Source organism: Castanea sativa, chromosome 7 (genome assembly GCF_040712315.1).
Source record: "Castanea sativa cultivar Marrone di Chiusa Pesio chromosome 7, ASM4071231v1".
Lineage (NCBI taxonomy): Eukaryota > Viridiplantae > Streptophyta > Magnoliopsida > Fagales > Fagaceae > Castanea > Castanea sativa.
The window spans coordinates 28,189,711-28,212,691 of NC_134019.1; the positions used below are offsets into that span (position 1 = coordinate 28,189,711).

A 22,981-nucleotide genomic window follows, 5' to 3' on the forward strand; every position below is an offset into this window, starting at 1 on the left:
TCACCATTTCCTGTAATGGTTTCCCTGTCCACCATCAATTCCATAGGTTGCTTCTCCGATTCAACTTCATCAACCACCTCCTTTGGTGCAACTATGGAGTTTGTTCTTGCTTTGTTGTAAAAACCCTGAATCACCGCAACATGATTCCTTGAAGAGAAGAACAGGTGAGCTCAAAGACTTAGGCCAAATTGCTTTGAATCATCAGATAGTGTGCCTTTACTGGTAATCCAAATAGAGCAATCTTTGTCGTCGTGGTTTAGGCGGCCACACCAATAACATAAGTTTGGTAAACATTCATATTTAAAAGCCACCCAAAACTGTAGTCCATCCAGTGCCGGGTGAACCTATAGGCCATTTAGGCCACCGCCTAAGGCCCCCACTTGTAAGAGGGGCCCCAATAATAATAATAAAATATTATATAATATTGGTTTTTCATCTGAAAAGAAAAAAAAGAAAAAAAAACCTTTTCTCACAAAGCAAAAAGGTTGAAGTGATATGAAGTGTAATCCCATCACCATCACAAAATCTTTAGCTTGCAGTTCTCATCTAAAAATAAAAAAATAAAAAAGGCCCGTTTCTCTGAAGTGACACAAAGGCTAATCCCATCACTAAATCTTTAGCTTGTAGAAGAAAAGATTACAAAAGGCAGAAATCTTTAGCTTGCAGAAGAAAAGATTACAAAAGGTAGAAAATTGAAAGAATAGACAAATAAGAAAAGGCAGAAAAAAAAAAAAGAAGAAAAAAAAAAACACTCTTCACTCTTTGACTCTCTCCATCTTCATTCATTCTATAAAAAAAAAAAAACAAGCTCATTTCTCACAAAGCAAAAAGGCTGAAGTGACATGAAGAGTAATCCCATCACCATCACCATCACCATCACCAAATCTTTAGCTTGTAGTTCTCACATGGAAAAAAAAAAGGCCCGTTTCTCTAAAGTGACACAAAGGCTAATCCCATCACTAAATCTTTAGCTTGTAGAAGAAAAGATTACAAAAGGCAGAAATCTTTAGCTTGCAGAAGAAAAGATTACAAAAGGCAGAAAATTGAAAGAAGAGACAAATAAGAAAAGACAGAAAAAAAAAAAAAAAAAAAAAAAACTCTTCACTCTCTGACTCTCTCCATCTTCATTCATTTAAAAAAAAAATCACTCTTTTTAGTTGGCTTACTCATCAATTGGTGTTGGCAATAGACTTGGTGCGTTCACAGATGTTCGTTTCTTGGTTTCTTTTCCTTTGCCTATTTCGTCTTCTTCATGGTTTATTGTTGGGTGTCTGGGATTTTTTTTTTTTTTTTAAGAGGAGTTTGCTACTGCTTGTTGGGTTTTTTTTTCTTCTTTTTGGCCGAACTTTAGTTTAGTTGCCTGCAGTGCCAGCTGAACCTATAGGCCATTTAGGCCACCTTCAAAGGTCCCCACTTGTAGGAGGGGACCCAGTAATAATAATATATTGTATAATATTGGTTTTTCATCTGGAAAAAAAAAAAAAAAAAACGTTCCTCACAAAGCAAAAAGGTTGAAGTGACATGAAGAGTAATCCCATCACTATCACCAAATATTTAGCTTGTAGTTCTCATCTGGAAAAAAAAAAAAAAAAAAAAAAAAAAAAAAAAAAAAAAAAGTCCCGTTTCTCTGAAGTGACACGAAGGCTAATCCCATCACTAAATCTTTAGCTTGTAGAAGAAAAGATTACAAAAGGCAGAAATCTTTAACTTGCAGAAGAAAAGATTACAAAAGGCAGAAAATTGAAAGAAGAGACAAATAAGAAAAGACAGGAAAAAAAAACACTATTCACTCTCTGACTCTCTCCATCTTCATTCATTCTAAAAAAAACACTCTTTTTAGTTGGCTTACTCATCAATTGGTGTTGGCAATAGACTCGGTGCATTCACAGATGTTCATTTCAGGTTCGTTTCTTGGTTTCTTTTCCTTTGCCTATTTCGTCTTCTTCATGGTTTGTTGTTGGGTGTCTGAGATTTTTTTTTTTTTTTTAAAGAGGAGTTTGCTACTGCTTGTTGGGTTTTTTTTTTTCTTCTTTTTTGCCGAACTTTAGTTTAGTTGCTTGCAGTGCCGGCTGAACCTATAGGCCATTTAGGCCACCTTCAAAGGTCCCCACTTGTAGGAGGAGCCCAGTAATAATAATATATTATATAATATTGGTTTTTCATCTGGAAAAAAAAAAAAAAAGTTCCTCACAAAGCAAAAAGGCTGAAGTGTCATGAAGAGTAATCTCATCACTATCACCAAATATTTAGCTTGCAGTTCTCATCTGAAAAAAAAAAAAAAAAGGCCCGTTTCTCTGAAGTGACACGAAGGCTAATCCCATCACTAAATCTTTAGCTTGTAGAAGAAAAGATTACAAAAGGCAGAAATATTTAGCTTGCAGAAGAAAAGATTACAAAAGGCAGAAAATTGAAAGAAGAGACAAATAAAAAAAGGCAGAAAAAAAAAAAAAAAAAACACTCTTCACTCTCTGACTCTCTCCATCTTCATTCATTCTATAAATAAATAAAAAAACACTTTTTAGTTGGCTTACTCATCAATTGGTGTTGGCAATAGATTTGGTGTGTTCACAGATCTTCATTTCAGATTCGTTTCTTGTTTTCTTTTCATTTGCCTCTTTCGTCTTCTTCATGGTTTGTTGTTGGGTGTCCGGGTTTTTTTTTTTTTTTTTTTTTTTTTTTGAAGAGGAGTTTGCTGCTGCCTGCTGGGTTTTTTTTCTCCTTTTTGGCCAAACTTTAGTTTAGTTGCTTGTTTTGTTTACTTTTTTTTTTTAGTTTTTGGTTTGTTCTCTTAAATTTAGATTTCTCTAGAAGGCTATAGAATCAAAATGGTCCGAATGGTCATTGGTCAATGGGCCCATTTAAAGAGTTAAAGGCTATAGAATCATTTATATTTTTCTAGAAATCTTACATGTTTTGTTTTCTTCTTCTTCTTCTTCTTTTTTTTTAAGAAATCAAATTTAGTGGGATGGAGCCATGGAGGGATAATGGGCTGGTCTTAGTCTTAGTGATCAAGTTGAGTCCTTACTGGAAAAAAAAAGGTTTACTGGTACAAAAAAAAAAAGTATTGATAACAAAATTATAAATTTAGAATAATTTACTTTGTATTAATATTAATTTTAATTTTTTGGGCAAGTTTAAAGTGTAAAGTGATCATATTAAGTAAAGCTACAATTGTGCTTTTGATAAACCAGGTTCTATTGTTTTATACATTAAATTTATATTATTCTAGTTAAATTGTAATTTTTTTTATTATAAATTGTGTTTCATTTATTCATAAATAATTTTTAATTACAAATGTCTACTAGAAAATATCCACCTGGATATGAAAAAATAATAAATAAATAAAAAGACAAAGAGAAGAATTAATTGAATCTCAAAATGGAACTATGGACAAATTTATTACTAGTAAAAAACAAAATCTTGCAGAAAATTTGAGTGAAGGTTTCATAAATGAACAAAGAAATTCATCAAAAAGAATTAGTGGAACTTGAATGCAAAAATTTAATTAGTAATTTTGCCTCTCAAAAAGCAAGAAAAATAAATTTTAATTGAAAAAAATATATGAATTTATAATTAAATATAATAAAAGGCCCCGTTTATAGCTTTCGCCTAAGGCCCCCAAATTCGTTGAGCCGGCCCTGTGTCCATCCTCCATGGTGATCACCCTTCCCTTACACAGAGGTGAAGTAACATCCGAAGTGGCTCTGACACACATAAAGCAACCACCATCACACTTAGCATCGTTTGTGGAATTGCAGACTTTCTTGATAATTCCACAAATTTCTTTAGCCACCTCACAATTCATAAATCTGAGCGGTAAGTTATGGACTTGAACCCAAAAATCAGCCCTCTCGAATTTCAATTCTCTGATAGGCACCTTTTCATAGTATTGGACCACTACCAGATGCTTATCCAAACTCCAAGGCTTTTTTTGTATGATCTTGTCAACCTCCGACTTATTATCAAAAATAAATAAAAGAATGTGATCTCCCACACTCTCCACCTTGAAGCCATTCCTCGTCCTCCATAGTGACTTGAAAGTTCGTATTACTAAGTTAATACTCAACGCGCGTTTCGTCAAGAACTTCGCCGCAATAATGAATTCCTGAGTTTGGAGATTATTGTTCAACACAAATCCAAGACCCTCTTTTTCAGATAAGGAGAGACAACTCCAATCTTTTATGATAGCCTCCATGGAAAGAACGGATATAGAGACCCTGTAAAGTCAGGAAGAAGCTCACAAAATAAACTGTTTCCCTACACCCCAAAGGAAAGCCCACAAGCCCTAGCAACAACGTTGTTATTACAAGGATACAAAGACATCTTCCAAGGAAGGGACTTTAGTTCTACAGCCTAAGAGAAGATGGGAAGCCAACTTTCTTAGCGAAGAGAAAATTAGATGAGACCCTTAGCCAACTTTGCACCTAATAATTCATTGGACACACAAATTTAAAAATTAGATGAGACACATGGCGCAAAATTAGACTTCAATTTAGAATTTAATTGGATTTTTTCTCAGCTTTAGTTATCTATATATATTAACGGCCAAAGCTAAGAGAAAATCCAATTAGATTTTAATTGGATTCTCAATTTTGCGTCATATTTCTCATTTCATTTTTTATTTTGTGCCAAGTGAATTATTGAGTATAAAAATTGAAGAGTCCAAATCTAGATACAAAGACTAATAGGATGAAATCGGTGCACATATTCAAGGTTATTAGTTCTTTGCTTGAGTGCAATAAAGGTATGACTTATGGGATGAGGTAGGATACTCGTATTCAGCCATGACAAAATAAAGGGGGTAACATCCTTGTCCACTGTACTCCAAAAATGTTGGTAAAAAGGGGGGCATCCCATCTGGACCAGGGGCTTTGAGCGGAGCCATTTGTTGTAGAGCAGCCGAGACCTTACACTCCATGAAGTCATGAGTAAGAGAGGAATTCATATCATCCATTATAATTTGAGGAACATGGGCCAACACGTTGCTTAAGATATCTGATCGAGATGAAGAGAAAGGTTTTGGTAGTACTCTGCCAACACTGAAGAAATCTCATTGGGTTGGACCTACAAAATGACCAATTTAATTTCTCCTCAAACTTGGATTTGTTGTTGGTAACAAAAATAGTATCTACAATCTATAGTCTAGGATAGATTAAATCCAATCTATTAGAGCATTTGCATCAGCTCATGAAAATTTTCTTAACCTATTTTATTATAAGAACATACTTTTTTTTCTATTTTATACAACCAGTTTTAAAAAACACTCATACCAGATCATCTATTCTACATTCTATTTTATTTAAATACTTATATTCATTAGTTTTTTTATTTAATTTTACTTTCGTTATCTCAACTATCTTTCTCACGTTTACCCATTCTCTCCTCTTAGCCCTCGGGTCTTTCTTATCTTAGCAATTAGCTTTCTCTCCTCTCAACCCTCTCTTTCTCCTCTCAAATTTCTCTCTCATCTTAACTCTCTCTACGGCGAACAGAGAAATCTCTCTCTACTGCACTTGTTGAAGAGTTAAAGGGCCAAAAAAATATATTTCTCCCTCTCTCTCTCTCTCTCTCTCTCTTAACTTTTCATTTCAAATCTCTCTCATCCAATCTATTTTAGATGTTCAGCCACCACTAGGTTTGGGTCTTGAAGACTAGTGGGATATTGTGATGCTAACTAATTTTGGATTTGGGTTCTAGGCTTTCCGTTAATGGTTTGATTTTGGGTTGATCGGGTTATCATGTGTTGTAATGGGTTTTGGTGGTAGTGGTTGGGTGGTGCTAGGTTGTGGTGGTGATTGTTGGGTGGTGCTAGGCTGTGGGTTTTGTGAGATATTGAGAGCAAACAAGAGCAAAAGAAAGAGTCTAAAGAGAGCATGAGAGGTGAGAGAAAAAATTATTAAAATATTGAAGTATACAAAACAATAGTAATTGTATATATTTACACAGTTATTGTAGCAATAATGAAATTTTACACAATTTTATCTTGATTGATGAGAGTGATTTCGGAGCTTCGATGTGTGAAATTGAACTCTTATGCTATTTTGTAATGTTTGATGCGAATGCTCTTAGTATTGAGTCACTTTTGATACAAGCACCAAAAACAAGCCATGTTCAATTTGAGGTGGATTTATTTACTATTAAGCTTGTGTAGAATAGATCACAACCAATTTAACTAGGATGAATGTAAAGTAATTTATATTTAAGTTTTAGTAGGAATATACAAGTGAAAATACTAAGAATTTAATTTTGGATGGAATGCAAACTTAAAAGAACCTTTTTTTTTTTTAATAATTTGATATTTGGAGTGGAGATTTGAACCTTGAATGCATTCATTAGAAGCACTAAAAGGTGATTATGAGAAAACCAAAATTAAAAATATTGCCTTAAAATAAATATAACTAGTGCAATAAATAAATTTTTTTTAAAAAATTCAAACTTCAAACAATTATAATTAATTTTTTAATTTTTTAGAAAACAATTCTTTTTGATAAAGTCTAGGACACTATTAAAACTCACAACATTTTCACAACATACTTACATCACTACATGTCCTATGCCAATTAAGCACAACAAAAAAAATACCTATGCCACTCATAAAAAAAGATGCCAACTTGACGTAATACTGTAGACATTGCATTTTGTACCCCTTACAACTCGAGCCTCCGCTCTCCAATTAAGTTAAAATTCTAAAGCCCAATGTTGGTTTAGGGCCCAATCAGATTGAAATTGACTTAAGGAATGTATTTTTGGAAAATATAACCTTTTCTATGAATTAAATAAGTTGTTTATAGAAAATAGGGACTACACCTTAGGACATGTGTGCGCATGCGCGCACACATGCTCAAGCTTTGCGCACGCATGCTTCATGCATACATACACATACACGGGCATGCATACGCATGTTAGAGTTCCAAAAACTATGAAAGACAAAAATTTTGCATTAGTGTTTGGGTTTTGGAAAAATCCCACATCACTTGGGAACCGTTCCAAACCCCTATTTTCAAACTATAAAAAGCCATACATAGTAGCTTTTCAAAACACATAAAAAAAATCCTAATGGAAAACATAAGATTCACTAGAAATAGTGAATCAAAGAGAGAATTTTTCACAAAACGTCCTCAAGTCAATATTTTTCTAATTTTTGGCCTTGATCTTGGAGTTTTAAGATTACTAATCACTTCCTTATTTGATTGTGAATAAATTTACTGAGGAAAACAGTCAAAATCAAGCCAAGGAGCCTTTGTTTTGGAGGTAAAGGTTCTAACTCTTCTTGCCTCCTTTTCTTTGTTTAAATATGTTTTTCTCTTATTTATTTTCTTAGTGTGTGTTTTGATATGTCTATTTAGTTTAGGTTTACATTGTTTCTCTATAATAATATGATAGGTTTCTAGATTTTGTTTTTATTCTGTTTTGTTCTTGTTTTCTGGGTTAGGGTTAGGGTGTGGGTGCGTATGCATGCTTGCTGCATGTGCACGCATACTCGAAGTATGTGAATGCATACAAGTGGGCTACGTACACAAGCCCTATGTATGCGCATGTATACTCATGCCCAAAAACCCTAATCTTAGTATTTTGGCTTCTATTTCTTTATTTCATTCATACCATATGCTTGTGCTTTGTCTTGCTTCATGCTTTTGGGTCTCTGCCTCTATATTTTGTTTGATGTTTGTTCTCCACATGCTAGATTAGGGTCTCTTTTCAATGTTTTCTTTGATGTGCCATGAACATGCATATAACATGATCATGCATAGGTGCTGTAGTGCAGAAAGGTGAGTAAGGTAAGTATGCATTCACATAGACATGCATTTAGGTTTACCTTTATAATAAGAATGAACATGCTTGGTTGGATGTTTAGGTACCTATCACATGCTTGTTTGATACCATGCCTATGTTCCTATTTTGATGATATATGCTCGTTTGTTTGCTTCCTTAGATATGGTTTGATGTGAGACGCATGATAGATGTATGCTAGGTTTGAGATATGATTTCCATGATAAATGTATGTTAGGGTTTGGGATGAAAATACCATGTTGATTGCTAGATGTATGCGCTCGCGTGTGTGTATGTGTGAGTCTAGAATAACAATATTGAATGTGCCTTTAATGAGATTAAGATGTAAGACACAATGAGTGGAAGTCGACCCACAGGCCGAGTGCGGTTAGGTGCCTAACACCTTCTCATCCTCATACCTAAACTCTAGACACGTGCTTTGGTAGTAGATCAGTGCTTCCATGAATGGTGCTATATATATGGTTCATGGACTTAATATAAGTGGGGACTCCATTTCTTTTCTCTGCCCCAGTCCACTTGGTCGAGGCATACTCCCTTCCCGTTACACCTACAGTGGTGACTCCACTAAAGATAGAGAGTTTGATTCCAATGTGTCTTATTTCTTAATCTTGATAAAGACTTATTCAATATCTGTTTGCACACACTTCACTTGATTATTTTATCCCTTTCACCTCAGTTGGTGATAAGTGGGAAGATGAGTACACTTCATTCGGGCCAAAGTCTTCTGGAGTTCATCCCATCAACTCATAATCTATGTCATTGCCTATGATGGGCTTTAAGTACGTTAACGGTTTGTCACCAATCCTTAGGCCCAAGGTTGGAATCATGCCCACCTAGTCGTGAGTGACCTACTAATCTGTCCCTTTTGCTCTAGAGAGCCTACCCACACTTAGAGATATCCTAGATCCTATCAATAAGAGGGTACCCTTTTATATCTCTTGTGTGTTCAATCATATATTTTGTGTTCACCTAATTCTAAATGACAAATAAAAAATGTAAAAGTTTGAGGATGACCTAAAAGTTATTTCATACCATAAGATGTTGGGATAGAAGAAAAGAAGTCTTCACATGTAAGAGGCTTGTCCCAAAATCCAAAGGTATATCTTAACTTGAAAAGCTCATAAGACCATAACCTAGTTGTCATCATAAGCCTAAATCAAAAGGCCTCTTGAAAATGAGAACCTTGGTTCTAAGATAACAAATATGCTATGGACTTAGCATCCAACATCCTACAAAGCCAACATGGAATTCCCTAATCTTGGGCCTCCTTGTTGCATGCCTAGACCCAAAATGATGAGAAATTCATGGACTTTGAAAGGAAAGCTACAATATATTTTAGTTAGAGGGCTATTTCAAAAAATGAAAATGATGATAATGAATGGAAAAAGGAATAGCCCAAAGGTGATGGATACATGGTAAGCCCATATTTGAAATAAAGGTTTGAAAATCTCTAAGCACATTCCAATGAAAGCCCACCAAAGTAAGATGAGAGCTTTATTGTAAATGGACTAAAACCCAATGAAACAGGGGAAGGTTCATGAAAGGAAAGGGAATGATTTTGTAATTGGGCCTTCATTAATATTAACTTAAAGATTTTCTAAGAACATCTAAGTTAATGAAAAGAACCTTTTAATTGGACATGGGCATAATAAAATGGGACTTCTTTTCAGGCACCACCTCACTACCAAGATCAAGAAAGCACGTCCCCACTCCAATTTGGGTCGGAGAAAAGAAAGGAAGGCATTTGGTCAAAATTGAGGAAACATATCAAGAAGAGGTATTTCAAGAAGAGACATTTCAAGAGAAAGTATCTCAAGAAGGAATGGCTAGTCCAATTGATGATACAACTGCACAAAAGATATTCAAAGCAATAGAAGAGCAAAGCGATACCCCCAAGAAGATAGGAGGTTGTCTTTCCAAGCTAGAGGAGAGCAAGCTCAAGAAGCCCATACATGTGGAAATACATGATGAAGATGAAGGGGAAGATTGGGATGAAAGGGATAAGGTTGAATGTGAAAAGAACAAGTAATTTGAGAAACTCATCCCGGATACCATGGCCATGAAGGAAAAAATAGACAAGATGCAACTAGCCTTTTGCAAGGCTCGAGGGATGGATGATTGTCTCTACAACATGGGAGGAGTAGGTTCTAAGACTCCCATTGCATTGCCTCCCAATTTCAAAATCTCAGATGTGGAAAACTTTGATGGGACTGGAGATCCTAAAAAACATATTATGAGATATTTAAGCATTGCTGTCAATGCCTCACGATGGTTAACCATCCATCGCGGCAACGCTCGTGTGCCCTTGAAGAGCACACACAGGGTGTGTATGCGGGCTCGAAGCTCGAGTGCTGTGAAAAAGGGTAGACCTCTAGTGTGTGACTAGAAATGAGCTAAATTTAATTAAGTTACCAAAGGTAAGTGAAGTCGCCACTAATCATTGAGTTTTTTCTAAGGTGTGATTGGTCACCTAACTTTATTTGATTTTATTACTGATTCTAGGTTAAGAAAAAAGGCCATTTTTCCTAATATAATATGGATGGATAAAGAAAATCTTGATTCTTGAGTTTGAAAGTCTAGTTACATGTAGGAAAGGTGTTAAGCACCCCACAATGTCTGTCCGTAAATAGTCCTTTGTTTTGGTAAAATCTTAATTTAAGTTCATTGGCAATTAAAAATCAAGCTATTGGCATTAGCTTTCAGGGCTTTAAACGAATTGGGCTTTGAGATTAGGTTTCGAAAAGGGTGTAGTCTTGATCGATGCTTCCCTAGTGTGTTTGGAATTGTTGCCAAATTTCCACGATGAAATCCGGTAGCATTTTGCCTTATTTTAGTGGTGAAATCTGGCAGCGCTTCGCCTCAGGTGTGTTATAGCACACAAAACACTATTTTCATCAAACTTTCGCTATAAGAATACAGCAATGGAGGTGCCCCATTTTTCATGACGAAAATCTAGAAAAGTTTCATATTTGGTGCATTATGGTGCACCTACAAGGTTTCATGCCAGTGTTTACGACGCATGCCAACATGCTTTTGCTGAGACAAGTCGGAGCCCCTCGAAGCATGAAACATATTGATGCATGTCACATACATGAGGAAACCAATGTCACTCAGGCGACATGGATCGAGACAATCACATTGCAATGAATACACACACAATGTAGCATGATTATGCACCTACAACAATTGCCTTGAGTGCATACCCACCCTACAAGGTCAAGAGCACTCATGACTAGAGAAGGTTGTTGTCTTAGCCACGAGAGTCCATCATACAAAGTGCACAATCACCCACATACAAGCATATATAGATATACATACATCATGCACAATGCTATCACACAGAGCGAGAAAGTAAAGTAAACATTGTCAACGTTCCAATGGTATGACCCAACATGGTACAGGAAATGTAAATTAAACATTGCCATTCCCAAGGAACGCAGCCCAAGCAAAGTGTAAGAAAGATAAATGATACATGCCTACATCAAAGGGGTATAGCCCAACAAGGTACAGGAAATATAAAACAAACACATGCCATACCCTAGGAATGTGGCCTAAAGCTGGATACAAGGATGAGAACCCTAAAACAAGGCTATAAGGAAAGGCTAAGAGAGAGAGAGAGATAACCACACGGTGAGGCTAAACCTCCTAATCTACTGAATATTGATCTTTTTGGGCTTACGTTCTCTTGCTTGCATCCTTGCCCTTTTTTCTCGTGCCTAAGAAGTTGCGCTCTCGCTCCAAGAGTCCTCGCTTCAAGCGTGTACATGTAATGGAAAAGGAAACAAGCCAGCAGACAAGCAAAGAAACAACTAGAAAGAAAGCATGCAAAGGGATGAACAATCAAAGAGAGCCAAACAGGGGCAAACAAGCATGTTATCAAACAAAATGAGGTGTCCTAGGAGGACAAATGTAGGTTTGGATCGGGGTCCATAGTTCCATGAGATTGGAGTATGAATGACACATGTGCCATTGTAGACACCGTGTTTTGTATCATTTATGACTCAGGCCCCCGTTCCCCAATGATGCTGAAATTCTAAGGCCTAAGGTTGGTTTAGAGCCCAATCAGATTACAAATTGACTTGAGATGTGTTAAAATAAAAAATATAACTTTCTTTCAGCATATAAATCTATTTTTGGAAAATAAAAGGCCAAGGAAACTCTCAGCCTGCTACACAGGTCTGATGCATGCGTACGTAGGCAGGAACTTGCGCATGAACCTGCGCATGTAGTTAAGGTTTCAAAAACCTATGAAAGGTAAGTTTTCTGCATTAATGTTGAGGTTTGGAACAAATCCCACATAGTTCGAGAGCCGTTCCAAACCCCCATTTTCTCAATATAAAAAGCCATACATGGCACCTTTTCAAAACACACAGAAAATCCTAAAGGAGAACCTAAAATTCATTAGAAATAGTGAATCAAAGAGAGAGTTTGTCACAAAATATCTTCAAGTCAATTTTATTTTGAAGTTTATAAATCGTTTTTGTTTGGTTGTGAAAAGATTGACTGAGAGGAACGGTCAAAATCAAGCTTAAAAACTTCTTGTTTGAGGTATTGAGTTCTAAAACTTTTCTTTCCATTTCTTCATTTTGATAGTTTTTTTATTTGTTTTATTGCTTTGTTTATATGTTAATATGTTTGTCTAGTTTAGGTTCATATAGTTTTCGTGTTTTAAAGCATGCTAGGTTATTAGAATTTTCGTTTTAAGTTTTGCTTTGTTTCTGCGTTCTTATTTTCTGGGTTAGGGTTCTTCAAGGCGTGTCTGCGTGCGCATGCATACGCAGACTCAAAGTATGCGTGCAGATACAATTGGCTGCGTACGCAGGCCTATTTATGCGCACGCATACTAGTGCCCAGAAACCCTAATCTGAGTTTTTCTACTTTTATTTCTTTATTTTTTTTTCATATCATAGGCTTCTATTTTGACATCTTTTTTTATGTTTTTAAGTCTTTGTTTGATTTTTTGTTTGCCTTTAACATGCTAGATTAGGGTTTTCTTTGTATTTCTTGCTTTAATGCCATGAACATGCATTCACATGTCCATCCATTAATGCATAAGTGCTGAAATGCAGTAAGGTAACTCATGCATTCACTTAAATATGCATTTGTTTGTTATATGGGCTTTATTTTCCTTTGATGAACATGTATATGCAAGTCTATATGCCATGCTTTGGATGATAACATGATTTGCTTGCTACCCTTGTTTCTGCTTTGATATGTACATGTTTCTGCCTTGGATGGAATAATATGATATATATCAGATGTATGTTAGCGTTTGTGATGATGAGATGCTTTTGATAGGAACATGCTATGGTTGATATGTGCTAGGTTTGATATGTTTGCCATGATAGATATATGCTAGAGTTTGGGATGAAATGACATGTTATATGGTTAGATATACGCTAGTGTGTGTGTGTGTGTGTGTGTGTGTGTGTGTTTTTTTAAGACGCAATGTTAAATGTGCCTTTAATAGGATTAAGACGTATGACATAATGAGTGGAAGCCGACCCATAGGTCAGGCGGTTTTGGGTACCTAACATCTTCCTAAAATTGTACCTAAACTCTGAACCCATACTTTGATAATAAGATCAGTCCTTTCATGTAACGGCGCTATATTCATGGTTTCTAGACCATTAAAACTAGATGGCAACTCCTTGTTTCTCCACCCCAGCCCACTCAGCTAAGGCATACCCCCCAAACCACATATTGTGCCCACAGCCATCAAGCAAAATTCCTAAAGGGACTCGAGGTCTCATGTGTCAAGAATGAGTTTGAACCTGCACGAGATTTGTAGGAATTAGGCTTGATGACACAAGCACGCACAAGGATGCATGCATGAACATGTAGGCAAACATGCAAAGAAGCAAAGAAAGCCAAATGGGGGCACAAAGCAAGCAAGGAAAGCATATCATCGCACAAAGCGGAGAGAGGTATGCATCAAGCAAACCAACATTACGAAGATGTATCTCACAAGCAGTTACATCACTATAACCCACAAGAGGGACAGATGCAACCATACAAGCAAGTGGCCCTAAAGACCAACTAGCACACGCCCATGGAGGGTACAAAGCATGGTAAGAACCCAAATCTAGCCAAACAAACATAGATATAAAGCATAAAAGTAAACAACCATACACATGCATATAGCAAATGATCCAAACCCTTTGCTATAGGCCTAGGTGTATGGATGTGGGTCTAGGCCACAAGATCTGGATCTACACCCTACCTAAGGGTCAAAACACAAGAAAAATGTATAACAAGAGACAAAATGCTAGAACAGCACAAGGCATAGCATCCAACATGTAGATCTAAGCACAAATATGGCAAGGAGCACATAAACATATAGATCTAGGCAAAAACATGCCAATGAGCACATGGAAAAGGCAAAAAAACTCATAGAAAAGAAGATATAAGCACAAACATGGTAAAAAACACCTAAACATGTAGATCTAAGCACAAACAAGGTATCTAGACATATCCTAGCCCAAGGAAGCTAGGCCAACATCATCAAAGCAATAAAAAATGTTAGAAAGCAAGGAGACATGCTAAAAAAAAGTTATAAAACATGCTAGGAAGCAAGATAAAGCAAGAGATGTACTAAGGAAAGCAATAAAGCATGTTATAAAGCAAGATAAAGCAAAGGGTGAAGATTGTAGCTAAAAGCTACATCTACACCCTTAAAACCTCAAATCCAAGGTCCTAAAACCAAGGAGAGGAAAAAGAGTGCAAGAACACTACCTCTTGATTGTTGAGAAAAGAGAGAAATCAAAGGTTTTTGGATGTGTTTGGAAGAGAATTTAGAGAAGAAAAGAAAGAATCTGCCAAGCAAAGTTCTCCAAAATGCCCAAAATCTTTTTTTTTTTTTTTTTTTGTCGGAAGGGATCTAGGGGTTAAATAGCTGAAAAAATGACCTTTCGAAAGCTGGGTCTGATGCTGACATCAGCAATCTCGACTTCTTCCCCGGTTCAACTTTGGATGCATATTTGAAAGTCTTCCCAAACTATGATATCTTGGTATCTCTTGAAATATCTGGATGTCTAGTTTCTAGAACACTAAAGAAGTTGAAATTCCAATGGTCGGATCAAAAGTTATGGCCTCAAAAAGCGGGCTGATACGCTCCGTCCGATTTTCGAGATATCTCAACCGTTTTAACTCCAATTTCGTCCCATGAATAGTTGTTGGAAAGTGAATTCCATAATCTTTGTAATGACACTGGCCCCAACCCGTTCTAAAGAACGAATCAAAATTAAGGTTTTTGGTGCCTCTAAGAGTCAACCTCGGGTCAAACTTGGTCAAAGTTGACGAAAATCTTCGAGTAGCTCGAGTTTGATGTTAAAACATGAAAAATGTTGTTTTAGGATAATTTTGACCAACTTTGACTTTCGGTCAACCCAGGGTTGACGAGGGGTGTTTTGGTCAATTTGACCTAAAACAACACTTCGAGTGCTCCAATGCGCAAATGAGTTGTGCCACGTCAATCTAAGTGTTTCTGCAGCCCCATGGAGAAAAGTTAATATTTTTAGAATTTTCAGGGTCCAGCACACAAATCGAGAGCTGACAAAATAATAGATACTCCCTTCTTTATCTGACATCTTGATGGCAGAGAAAGGTATTGGATAAAGAACATAATTCCGCATTTTGTTGCCCCAAAATTATGTGTGATAACTGCACCATTACTGGGCCACAACCGATCTTAGCCTGATAGGGCTAAGCTAATGTGGCTGATCTGAGAAAGACTTCTTCTGGATTGGCTCCTTGGCACCAAGCAAAAACTCTTTTTTTTTTTTTTTGGGTCAACGGTCAACCGGTCAACACTGATTGGCGGCGCTGGGCAACTGTAATAACAGCTAAAACATTACAATTCAAGCACCAAACTACATCATGATCTGTGCAACAATTAGAAACATAACAAATTTATCAGATATGTACAAGACAGCAGTTGCCTGCATACCAAAGACACCCTAAACTGCAATATCCTGTCACTATTTAGGCTCAAGCTGCCAGAAGCTAGCACCACGTACTGGTTGGCTGTCCCCTGAATGAAGAAAGCATGTATAAGCTAGAATCTGCAAGAACATATAAACAAAAGGCTTACAAGACACAGAGAAGCAGGGAAAAGAAGCTAAACAAAAAAAGGCAACTAATTGGCCAACATAAAAACATTGATCTAACCCATGTTAATAACTTGTCGGGAGGAAAAGAATCTACTCTAGCTTAGTTGAGAAGGCTGAGTCCAAAATCCAAATAGTAATACTCCCATGAAAATGCTTTTAGTAAGGCATAGGGCAGGAAGTAGGAGACCCTTCAATAAATTGAACAGAATTGCGAGGAGCACCTGCAAAAGGTATTCAACGCAACCAATAATAGTTGACAAAATTAGACCAATTTTCCACCCCCCCCCCCCCCCCCCCACCCCCCCCAAAAAAAAAAAAAAAAAAAAAAAAAAAAAAAGCGAAATCATTGTGAAGCATATAAAAGAAAATTTGATTACATTAAATTACACTAGGTATATATGCCAAAAAGGCATCCTAAGCTCACCCATATGATGGACAGATTAGACATTAAGGTAAATCAACTGCAAAATAAGACATGCTTTTCAGTATGCCTAAGCTACTTATCGTGTCTAGAGGTTTAAGGCCCATCTAAGCATGGCAATAGTCACAAGTAAATTACAAATTTGTAATAAGACCTAATGGCCATCTGATGCCACATACAACCTTTTTATTTAAATCGCAGAATCAAGAAGTGGACATGACAACAAAGAAAAGCTTAACTATGCATCAAAACAAGTTCAGAATGAATACCAATGGTTATTCACCAAATTACTGGCATGCTATATAAATTAAAATTTATAATCAAGGAAATGACATGACTTGTCACCATAAAGACCTTGTGTGGTTAGAAAAATATTTAATCATTTTAAAAGCATTACATCAGCATTTTCGTTTCATTGCCCTCTCCGAATTCAGATTGAAGAAAAAATATATTTATTAAATGAGGACTCAAGCTCAATGGGTTGCAAATTTGCAAATACTCTCTTTTTCTTTTTTCTTCTTTTTCTTTTTTTGGGTACCTGGAACTTCTTAGAGTTCATTATATGCTAACACAATAATATCCCAGCCACCCCATAAACAAGAATATGCTTATAGAAAATTGAACACCCAAAAACAAGATCTTTATTTTTTTCTGAGTCATTATAGATACAAAGCTACACTAATGCCTTTCTTCACAATTCAAATTTAAGCCTAATATCTCCAACTTTTTTCTTCTTTTATTCATGCCTTTAGCAGAAGTATTGCACCTGTTCTGCCTTGAAATTCCTCCTCTTTAACCCAGGCCTCTTTCTGGTAACATAAGAGCATTAGCTTACACCAATGTTCAGATCTTCAGATTGTTCAAAGCTGACTAATAAGCAAAATTTAAGTCAAAATAAAACCATTTGGCACAACACAACTATAAGGAATAATATTAACAGAAGGATTTCAGTGAAAAATGAGAACATGATTACTTAGTTTCACAACCATAAAAAGTAGTTTTCCTACATCACAAAGGTATTACATTCAAGTGACAAAAAAATCTTGTAAATCAGAACAATGTCAACTAATCTAAAATGTCACAATTAAGTGATGAAATAAAAGTGGAGATTTGAATTAAAACACCAGGTGTGACATTGAACACTGCACACTCGGTCTCTATGGAATCACAATATTATGAGGATCCAAAATGGAGGATTTACATTAGAACTTTGAAAAACAATGAACCAGAAAGAAGTAGAATCCTATCAGAAGCAACATTCATAAGCAGGAAAAGGAAGGAAAAAGGGGGAGGGGGCAGAACATTCAAAATGAAACCAATGAAGATTAACAACCCTCCCCCCTTCCCCCCCCCCCCCCCCCCCCCCCCCCCCCCAAAAAAAAAAAAGAAAAGAAAGGATGGTAATTTAATGGATGATATAATGAATGGATAAAAAATAAAAAAAAAGGATAGAGAAATTTGAGTCAGAGAGAGGACCTATATTACTGGTGGATTAAATAATACATCATTAGAAGCTAATAAATCTAAATCAGTGAGATTATTGGTGAGTCCTTCTACAACAATGAAGACCGCAAAGAAATGGTGGCGACAACAACAACAAGGGGATGGCAACAACAATGATTAAAGATGCAGGAGAGGAGAAAGGTGATCACAAGAGAGAAGAGGGAACTATATGGTTTTGAAATAATGAAAAAAAAATAATGATAATTTTCTTAACTGAGGTAAGGTAATTAGTTCTCTTCATGTACCATAATTTTAAGAGTTATAAATGAATGGTTAGGATTATTTGGACATCATACCAAAATATTAGAGGTACAAGAAAAGGACCCTATCAAATCAACCATTATTAAACTGTTATTTTGCTGTTATGATAATTCCAAGTTCCAAATCATATAGGTTTATTTATAAGATATATAAGCTGATAAATTCCAAAAGCTTTTCTCTTTTTATTTGGGTGACCTATAAACATTATTACATATAAAGATAGTTATTCAATAGGAAAAACTATTTATTTAACTAGCCTAAGGAAACATACAAGAATAAGTTTGAAATTGAATATTTGTAATTTTTTTTTTTTTTTTTTGATAAGTAAGAAGAGAATATTATTAATAAAAGAAAAGCAAGAACAATACATGGAGTTCACAGTAGTGAACGAAGGAAAAAGGAACAAAAAGATAGAAGCAGCCCCTAATTTATTCTAATAGACGAAAAAAAAATCCATAAGGGTAGAACCATCCGAGAAACCCCAACAACGAGACCAGTTAAAGAGGGTCCGTCGGCAAAGCTCTAATAACTAAACCACAGTTTTTCCCTCATCCTCAAAAGACCACCGATTCCGTTTGGTCCAAATGGTCCACAATAAACAGCCTAGAACTAAATTCCAAATATCAGAACAATGCTTCCCAAGCCAATTATTTATGTGACAATCAATGCATCATAAATAACTATGTTATTGGTATCAATCATATGCAAAGAAAAGTAATGCATGCATTAATATTTCTGTTGATACAGAGTAAAATCCATTACTTGTAAAATATTTATTGTCCCCCCCACCCCCATCAATGCCTGAGGGGGAAAATTCATTCTGTTAACATCTTTAGCTGACATTTTATTTATAAAAGAAACTATTTACCAAAAATTTAACCTTTCCTTAAAAAAAAAATTAAATTTACATATATCTTAAGTAAAAAAGAATGATACCATGATAGAAGTAGAAGAACAAAGGGATAGCTTTAAAGCAAAGACTGCTTTATCTATGGTGTTAAATGGGCCCCTAATTCCTCAATAAGAATCCGTAGCACTTCAATCTTTGTTCCCCCCGCCGCGGCGGGGGGGGGGGGGGGGGGTGTGTTGTGTGGAGAATCAAACCACATCAAATGCAAATCCCAAGTAATAATAGCAACTCCAGCGAGTACTGGAAAACTCCCTATGGACTGGCTTCCTTCATTTGCTTCACCAATCCATTCAATGCATATTCTATGCTCTTAATTTGAGGATATGATGAGCCCACAAGAAATTCATGAACAACACCATTGATGCTAATCCAACTACGTCCTGGCTGCTTCTTGACCCCCTTTTCCCTCATAAGCCACCTCAAAGCTGAGACACCACCCCAGCAATGATCACCTGCAAATGCATTAGCCAACATCACATAGCCTGCAGAATTATCTGGGTCCAATTCAACAAGCCTTCTAGAAACATATCGGGCCAACTCAACTCTAGAGTGGAGAAGGCAACCCCCAAGCAAAGCACTCCACACAAACTTATTAGGCTTAACAGGCATGGAAAAAACAACCTCAAGGGCTTCTTCAACAAGGCCTGCTCGTGCAAGGAGATCAATATAGCAAGCATAGTGTTCTAATTCAGGTGAAACAGAAAATTTTGAGGTCATGTCTACAAATATTTCTTGTCCTTTCTCTGCTAAACCTGAGTGACAGCATGCACATAATAGACCAAGGAAAGTTCCAGCATTGGGTTGTAAACCAAACTCTTGCATTTTGGAGAAAAGCCTCAATGCCTCCTCTCCCTCACCATTAACTGCAAGACCCATAATCATAGCATTGAAGGAGACAACATCTTTGGAGACCATCTGGTCAAAAACCTCTTTTGCCCTCTCCAAGCTCCCACATTTGGAATACATGTCAATAAATGCTGTAGCTAGTATTTTGTTTGATCCAATAATACCTTTGGATCCTTTAGATTTCATATATTCATTCACCCACCTACCAAGATCTAAATCACCAATTTGAGCACAAGCTGAAAGCACACTGACCATCGTAACATGGTTGGGTTTATGATTGGGATCTTCAACCATTAGGCGGAAAATACTCAAAGCTTCCATAGGGTAACCATTTTGTACATATGCACCAATCATGGCATTCCAAGGAAGAACACTTCTTTTAGCATTATGAACAATTTCATCAAATATTTCCCTACTTTTCTCAATCCTTCCCCATTTCCCATACAAATAGATAAGAACAGTATTGACTGCATCACAACCAGAATTCTTAAAATCAAAATTTTTGCCAATTTCTGCTAGAACTGTAACCCATTTCTCAATTTTTACATTTTCAAGGTTTGAACATGCAGATAATACACTGACCAAGGTATCATTTTCCGGCTGCAAATTCAGCTGAACCATCATTAGAAAAAACTGTAAAACATCCTCAGTCTGACCTGACTGAGCATAACCAGAAATCAACGAAGTCCAACAACAAACCACACCCTTATCAGGCAATTCATCAAACAGCTTACGCGCAGACACCAAATCTTTAAGACTCTTACCATATGCTGCCAGAAAACCATTACACACAAATGGATCACCAAGAAACCCCATTTTCACAACATGGGTATGAATTTGGTTGACATAATTAGCATTATTGGACCTAAAACATGCCTTTAGGAGAAAACAAAAGGAAAAGTCATTAGGTGAAACGGACCTCTGTTTCAAGGTTTTGAAGATGAAAAAGGCATGGGAAAAGAGACCCTTTTCAGCTAAGACTCTGATAATGGCATTGAAGGGGAAGATGTTTGGATTTTGCAGTTGATGAAAGACTATAAGAGCGACATGCAATGGGTAGTGGCCAATGAGACGAGTGGCAATGAGATTGTCTTGATGGGCACCAAGTTGAAATATTAGGGCATGGATTTGTAGGAGACGAGAGTGTGAAACTTGGCCTTGTAGGATGGCAGAGAGATTAGTGAAGTTAGCGCAGGTTGAAGGATTGGAAGAAAGAAAGCGTACAAGGTAAAGAGCTAATTGAGCTGTGTCGCAGTTTTTTAACTTTAGAAAGCGTCGGAATAATGAAAACATAGTTGGAGGCTGAGATGTTCGTTTTGAAGGAACGAGGGAAACTCATAGTTGAAGACTTGAAGGTTTTAACTTTGCACATAGTTGCTGTTTTTGGATAGGTGTAGAGAAAGCTCCGTAGCCAGTACAGTCTTTTCTTTGGCATGCCTTGATGTTGCCTTGCTTTTGTATAAATTTCTTACCTTCTTTGAACAAAATTCTGCCGTTTATTCTAACAAAAAAAAAAAAAACACTCCTTTGGGAAAATTACAAATTATCCTGCACAAATGTTTTGAACGTTACATTTTGACTTTTTTTTTTTTTTAAGGTTACATTTTGACCTTTAAAATTTGAACGAAAATAATATTATATATATATATATATATATAACTAAAACCTTTAACTTAGTTTTGACTTTTTTTAGAATTTCCACATTCTTCCGCATCAAATTAATCAAATAAAAAAACATATATTTTGATTTTATATAAAAGAAAAAAAATTCTAATCCACAATATTTAAAAAAAAAATCGACTAAATTATTTATTGATTACAGTGTTCTAATTAAATGTTTTTTCCTGATAGTTTTGCAAAGTATATTATATTATTATTAAAAACTATTTGTAAATTTTTTGTAAAGCTTATATTTTGTCAATAATACTATTGTTTTGTTTTAAAAGACATACTCATGTTATGTAGTCTCTTATTGAGCTTGTAGCTCACCGCCCCCCCCCCCCCCTTTTTCTCCAGCCTTTCAAACTAGAGTAGTGGAATATATTTCAGTGGTAGATCATTGGAACCCTAAATTGAAGACTTCTTTTGGAGTTATGTTAGTTGATGACCTATTTTATTATGTTTTCTTAGATTAGTGTGTTTGACATTTGTGAAACTTTTTAAGGTCGTATTTGGAGACTGTTGGGTTAAAATAGCTTGGACCCGGTTAATTAATTCAATTACTTAAGTTAATTAATTAGATTCAATTGCAAGCAAATCATTAAGGCACCAACAAATCACCAAAAATACTAAGTACAACGGAAAATAAATTAAATATGGTGATTTGTTGACAAATGAGAAAAACTTCACAAGGCAAAAACCTCACCAGATGATTTTATGGTCATTACTCTCAAGAATCCACTAATCAACAATCAAGCGGTTACAAGTATAAGGAATCTTACCAACTACCCTGGTCTATCCCGAAATACCAACTTACAGCTGAACCTTTCCTCCAATACCTAATTGACTTGATCTTGTAGTAGTCTTCTTTCCCTTGATGCACAAACCTCCAATTTGTGACTAACTCCTTTGCACGAATCCTAGTACGTGATTAACTCCACAACAACCCTTTGATTGTTGTAGTCAATTTGCAGCAGCTTTAGAGAGAAACACTGATAAAATCTTCAATGTTGGTTGACGAGTAATATAAAATGGGCATCTATAAAGTCATCGTCATTACTAAAGACGATTGCCATTACTAAGGACGACCGTCATTACTAAGGACGATCATAAGCACATATTAATACTCAGATATAAATTCCTCACTTAAATGGCACAAGTGTAACGGACGTATAGCCTTTCCAGCCACCAACTCATAACTGATAGATAGCAATAACATGCTCCTCCGTACTTGCAAACCGTCCATGTTAATGACGAGTAAAAGTATGGACGAGTGTAAGCGCATTAGTTCCAAACAGTATTTAATGTCCAAATAATAAATAAGCACAAAGCCAGTACTGCTTTCCAATTATACACATTTAATGGTCGTTACAGAAATTAAAGGGCTGAGGATAAATGGTCATTATTACGCCGTAAATCCTCTAACTGTGGTACAACATTAGAAAGGCTAGTAGATTGAGCATTTACTCACACAAAGGC

At 36.1% G+C, this 22,981-nt stretch overlaps 1 protein-coding gene across 3 annotated transcripts; it reads right to left on the bottom strand.

The window, feature by feature from the left end:
• Positions 1–16,979: 16,979 nt before the first annotated feature.
• LOC142642875 (putative pentatricopeptide repeat-containing protein At3g08820) lies at positions 16,980–21,251 on the bottom strand. 3 transcript variants are annotated; one of them, XM_075817314.1, is made up of 2 exons: positions 19,024–21,251; positions 16,980–17,193 (listed from the first exon to the last, which is right to left on the bottom strand). In XM_075817314.1, exon 1 carries the CDS (start codon positions 21,134–21,136, stop codon positions 19,250–19,252), a length of 1,887 nt encoding a protein of 628 aa, XP_075673429.1. In that variant the 5' UTR covers positions 21,137–21,251; the 3' UTR covers positions 16,980–17,193; positions 19,024–19,249. The 3 variants fall into 3 exon arrangements, with proteins under 3 accessions (XP_075673429.1, XP_075673428.1, XP_075673430.1); XM_075817313.1 differs by lacking the exon at positions 16,980–17,193 and adding an exon at positions 18,436–18,690; XM_075817315.1 differs by lacking the exon at positions 16,980–17,193 and having other exon boundaries at positions 18,846–19,449; positions 19,619–21,251.
• Between the last annotated feature and the right edge of the window lie 1,730 nt (positions 21,252–22,981).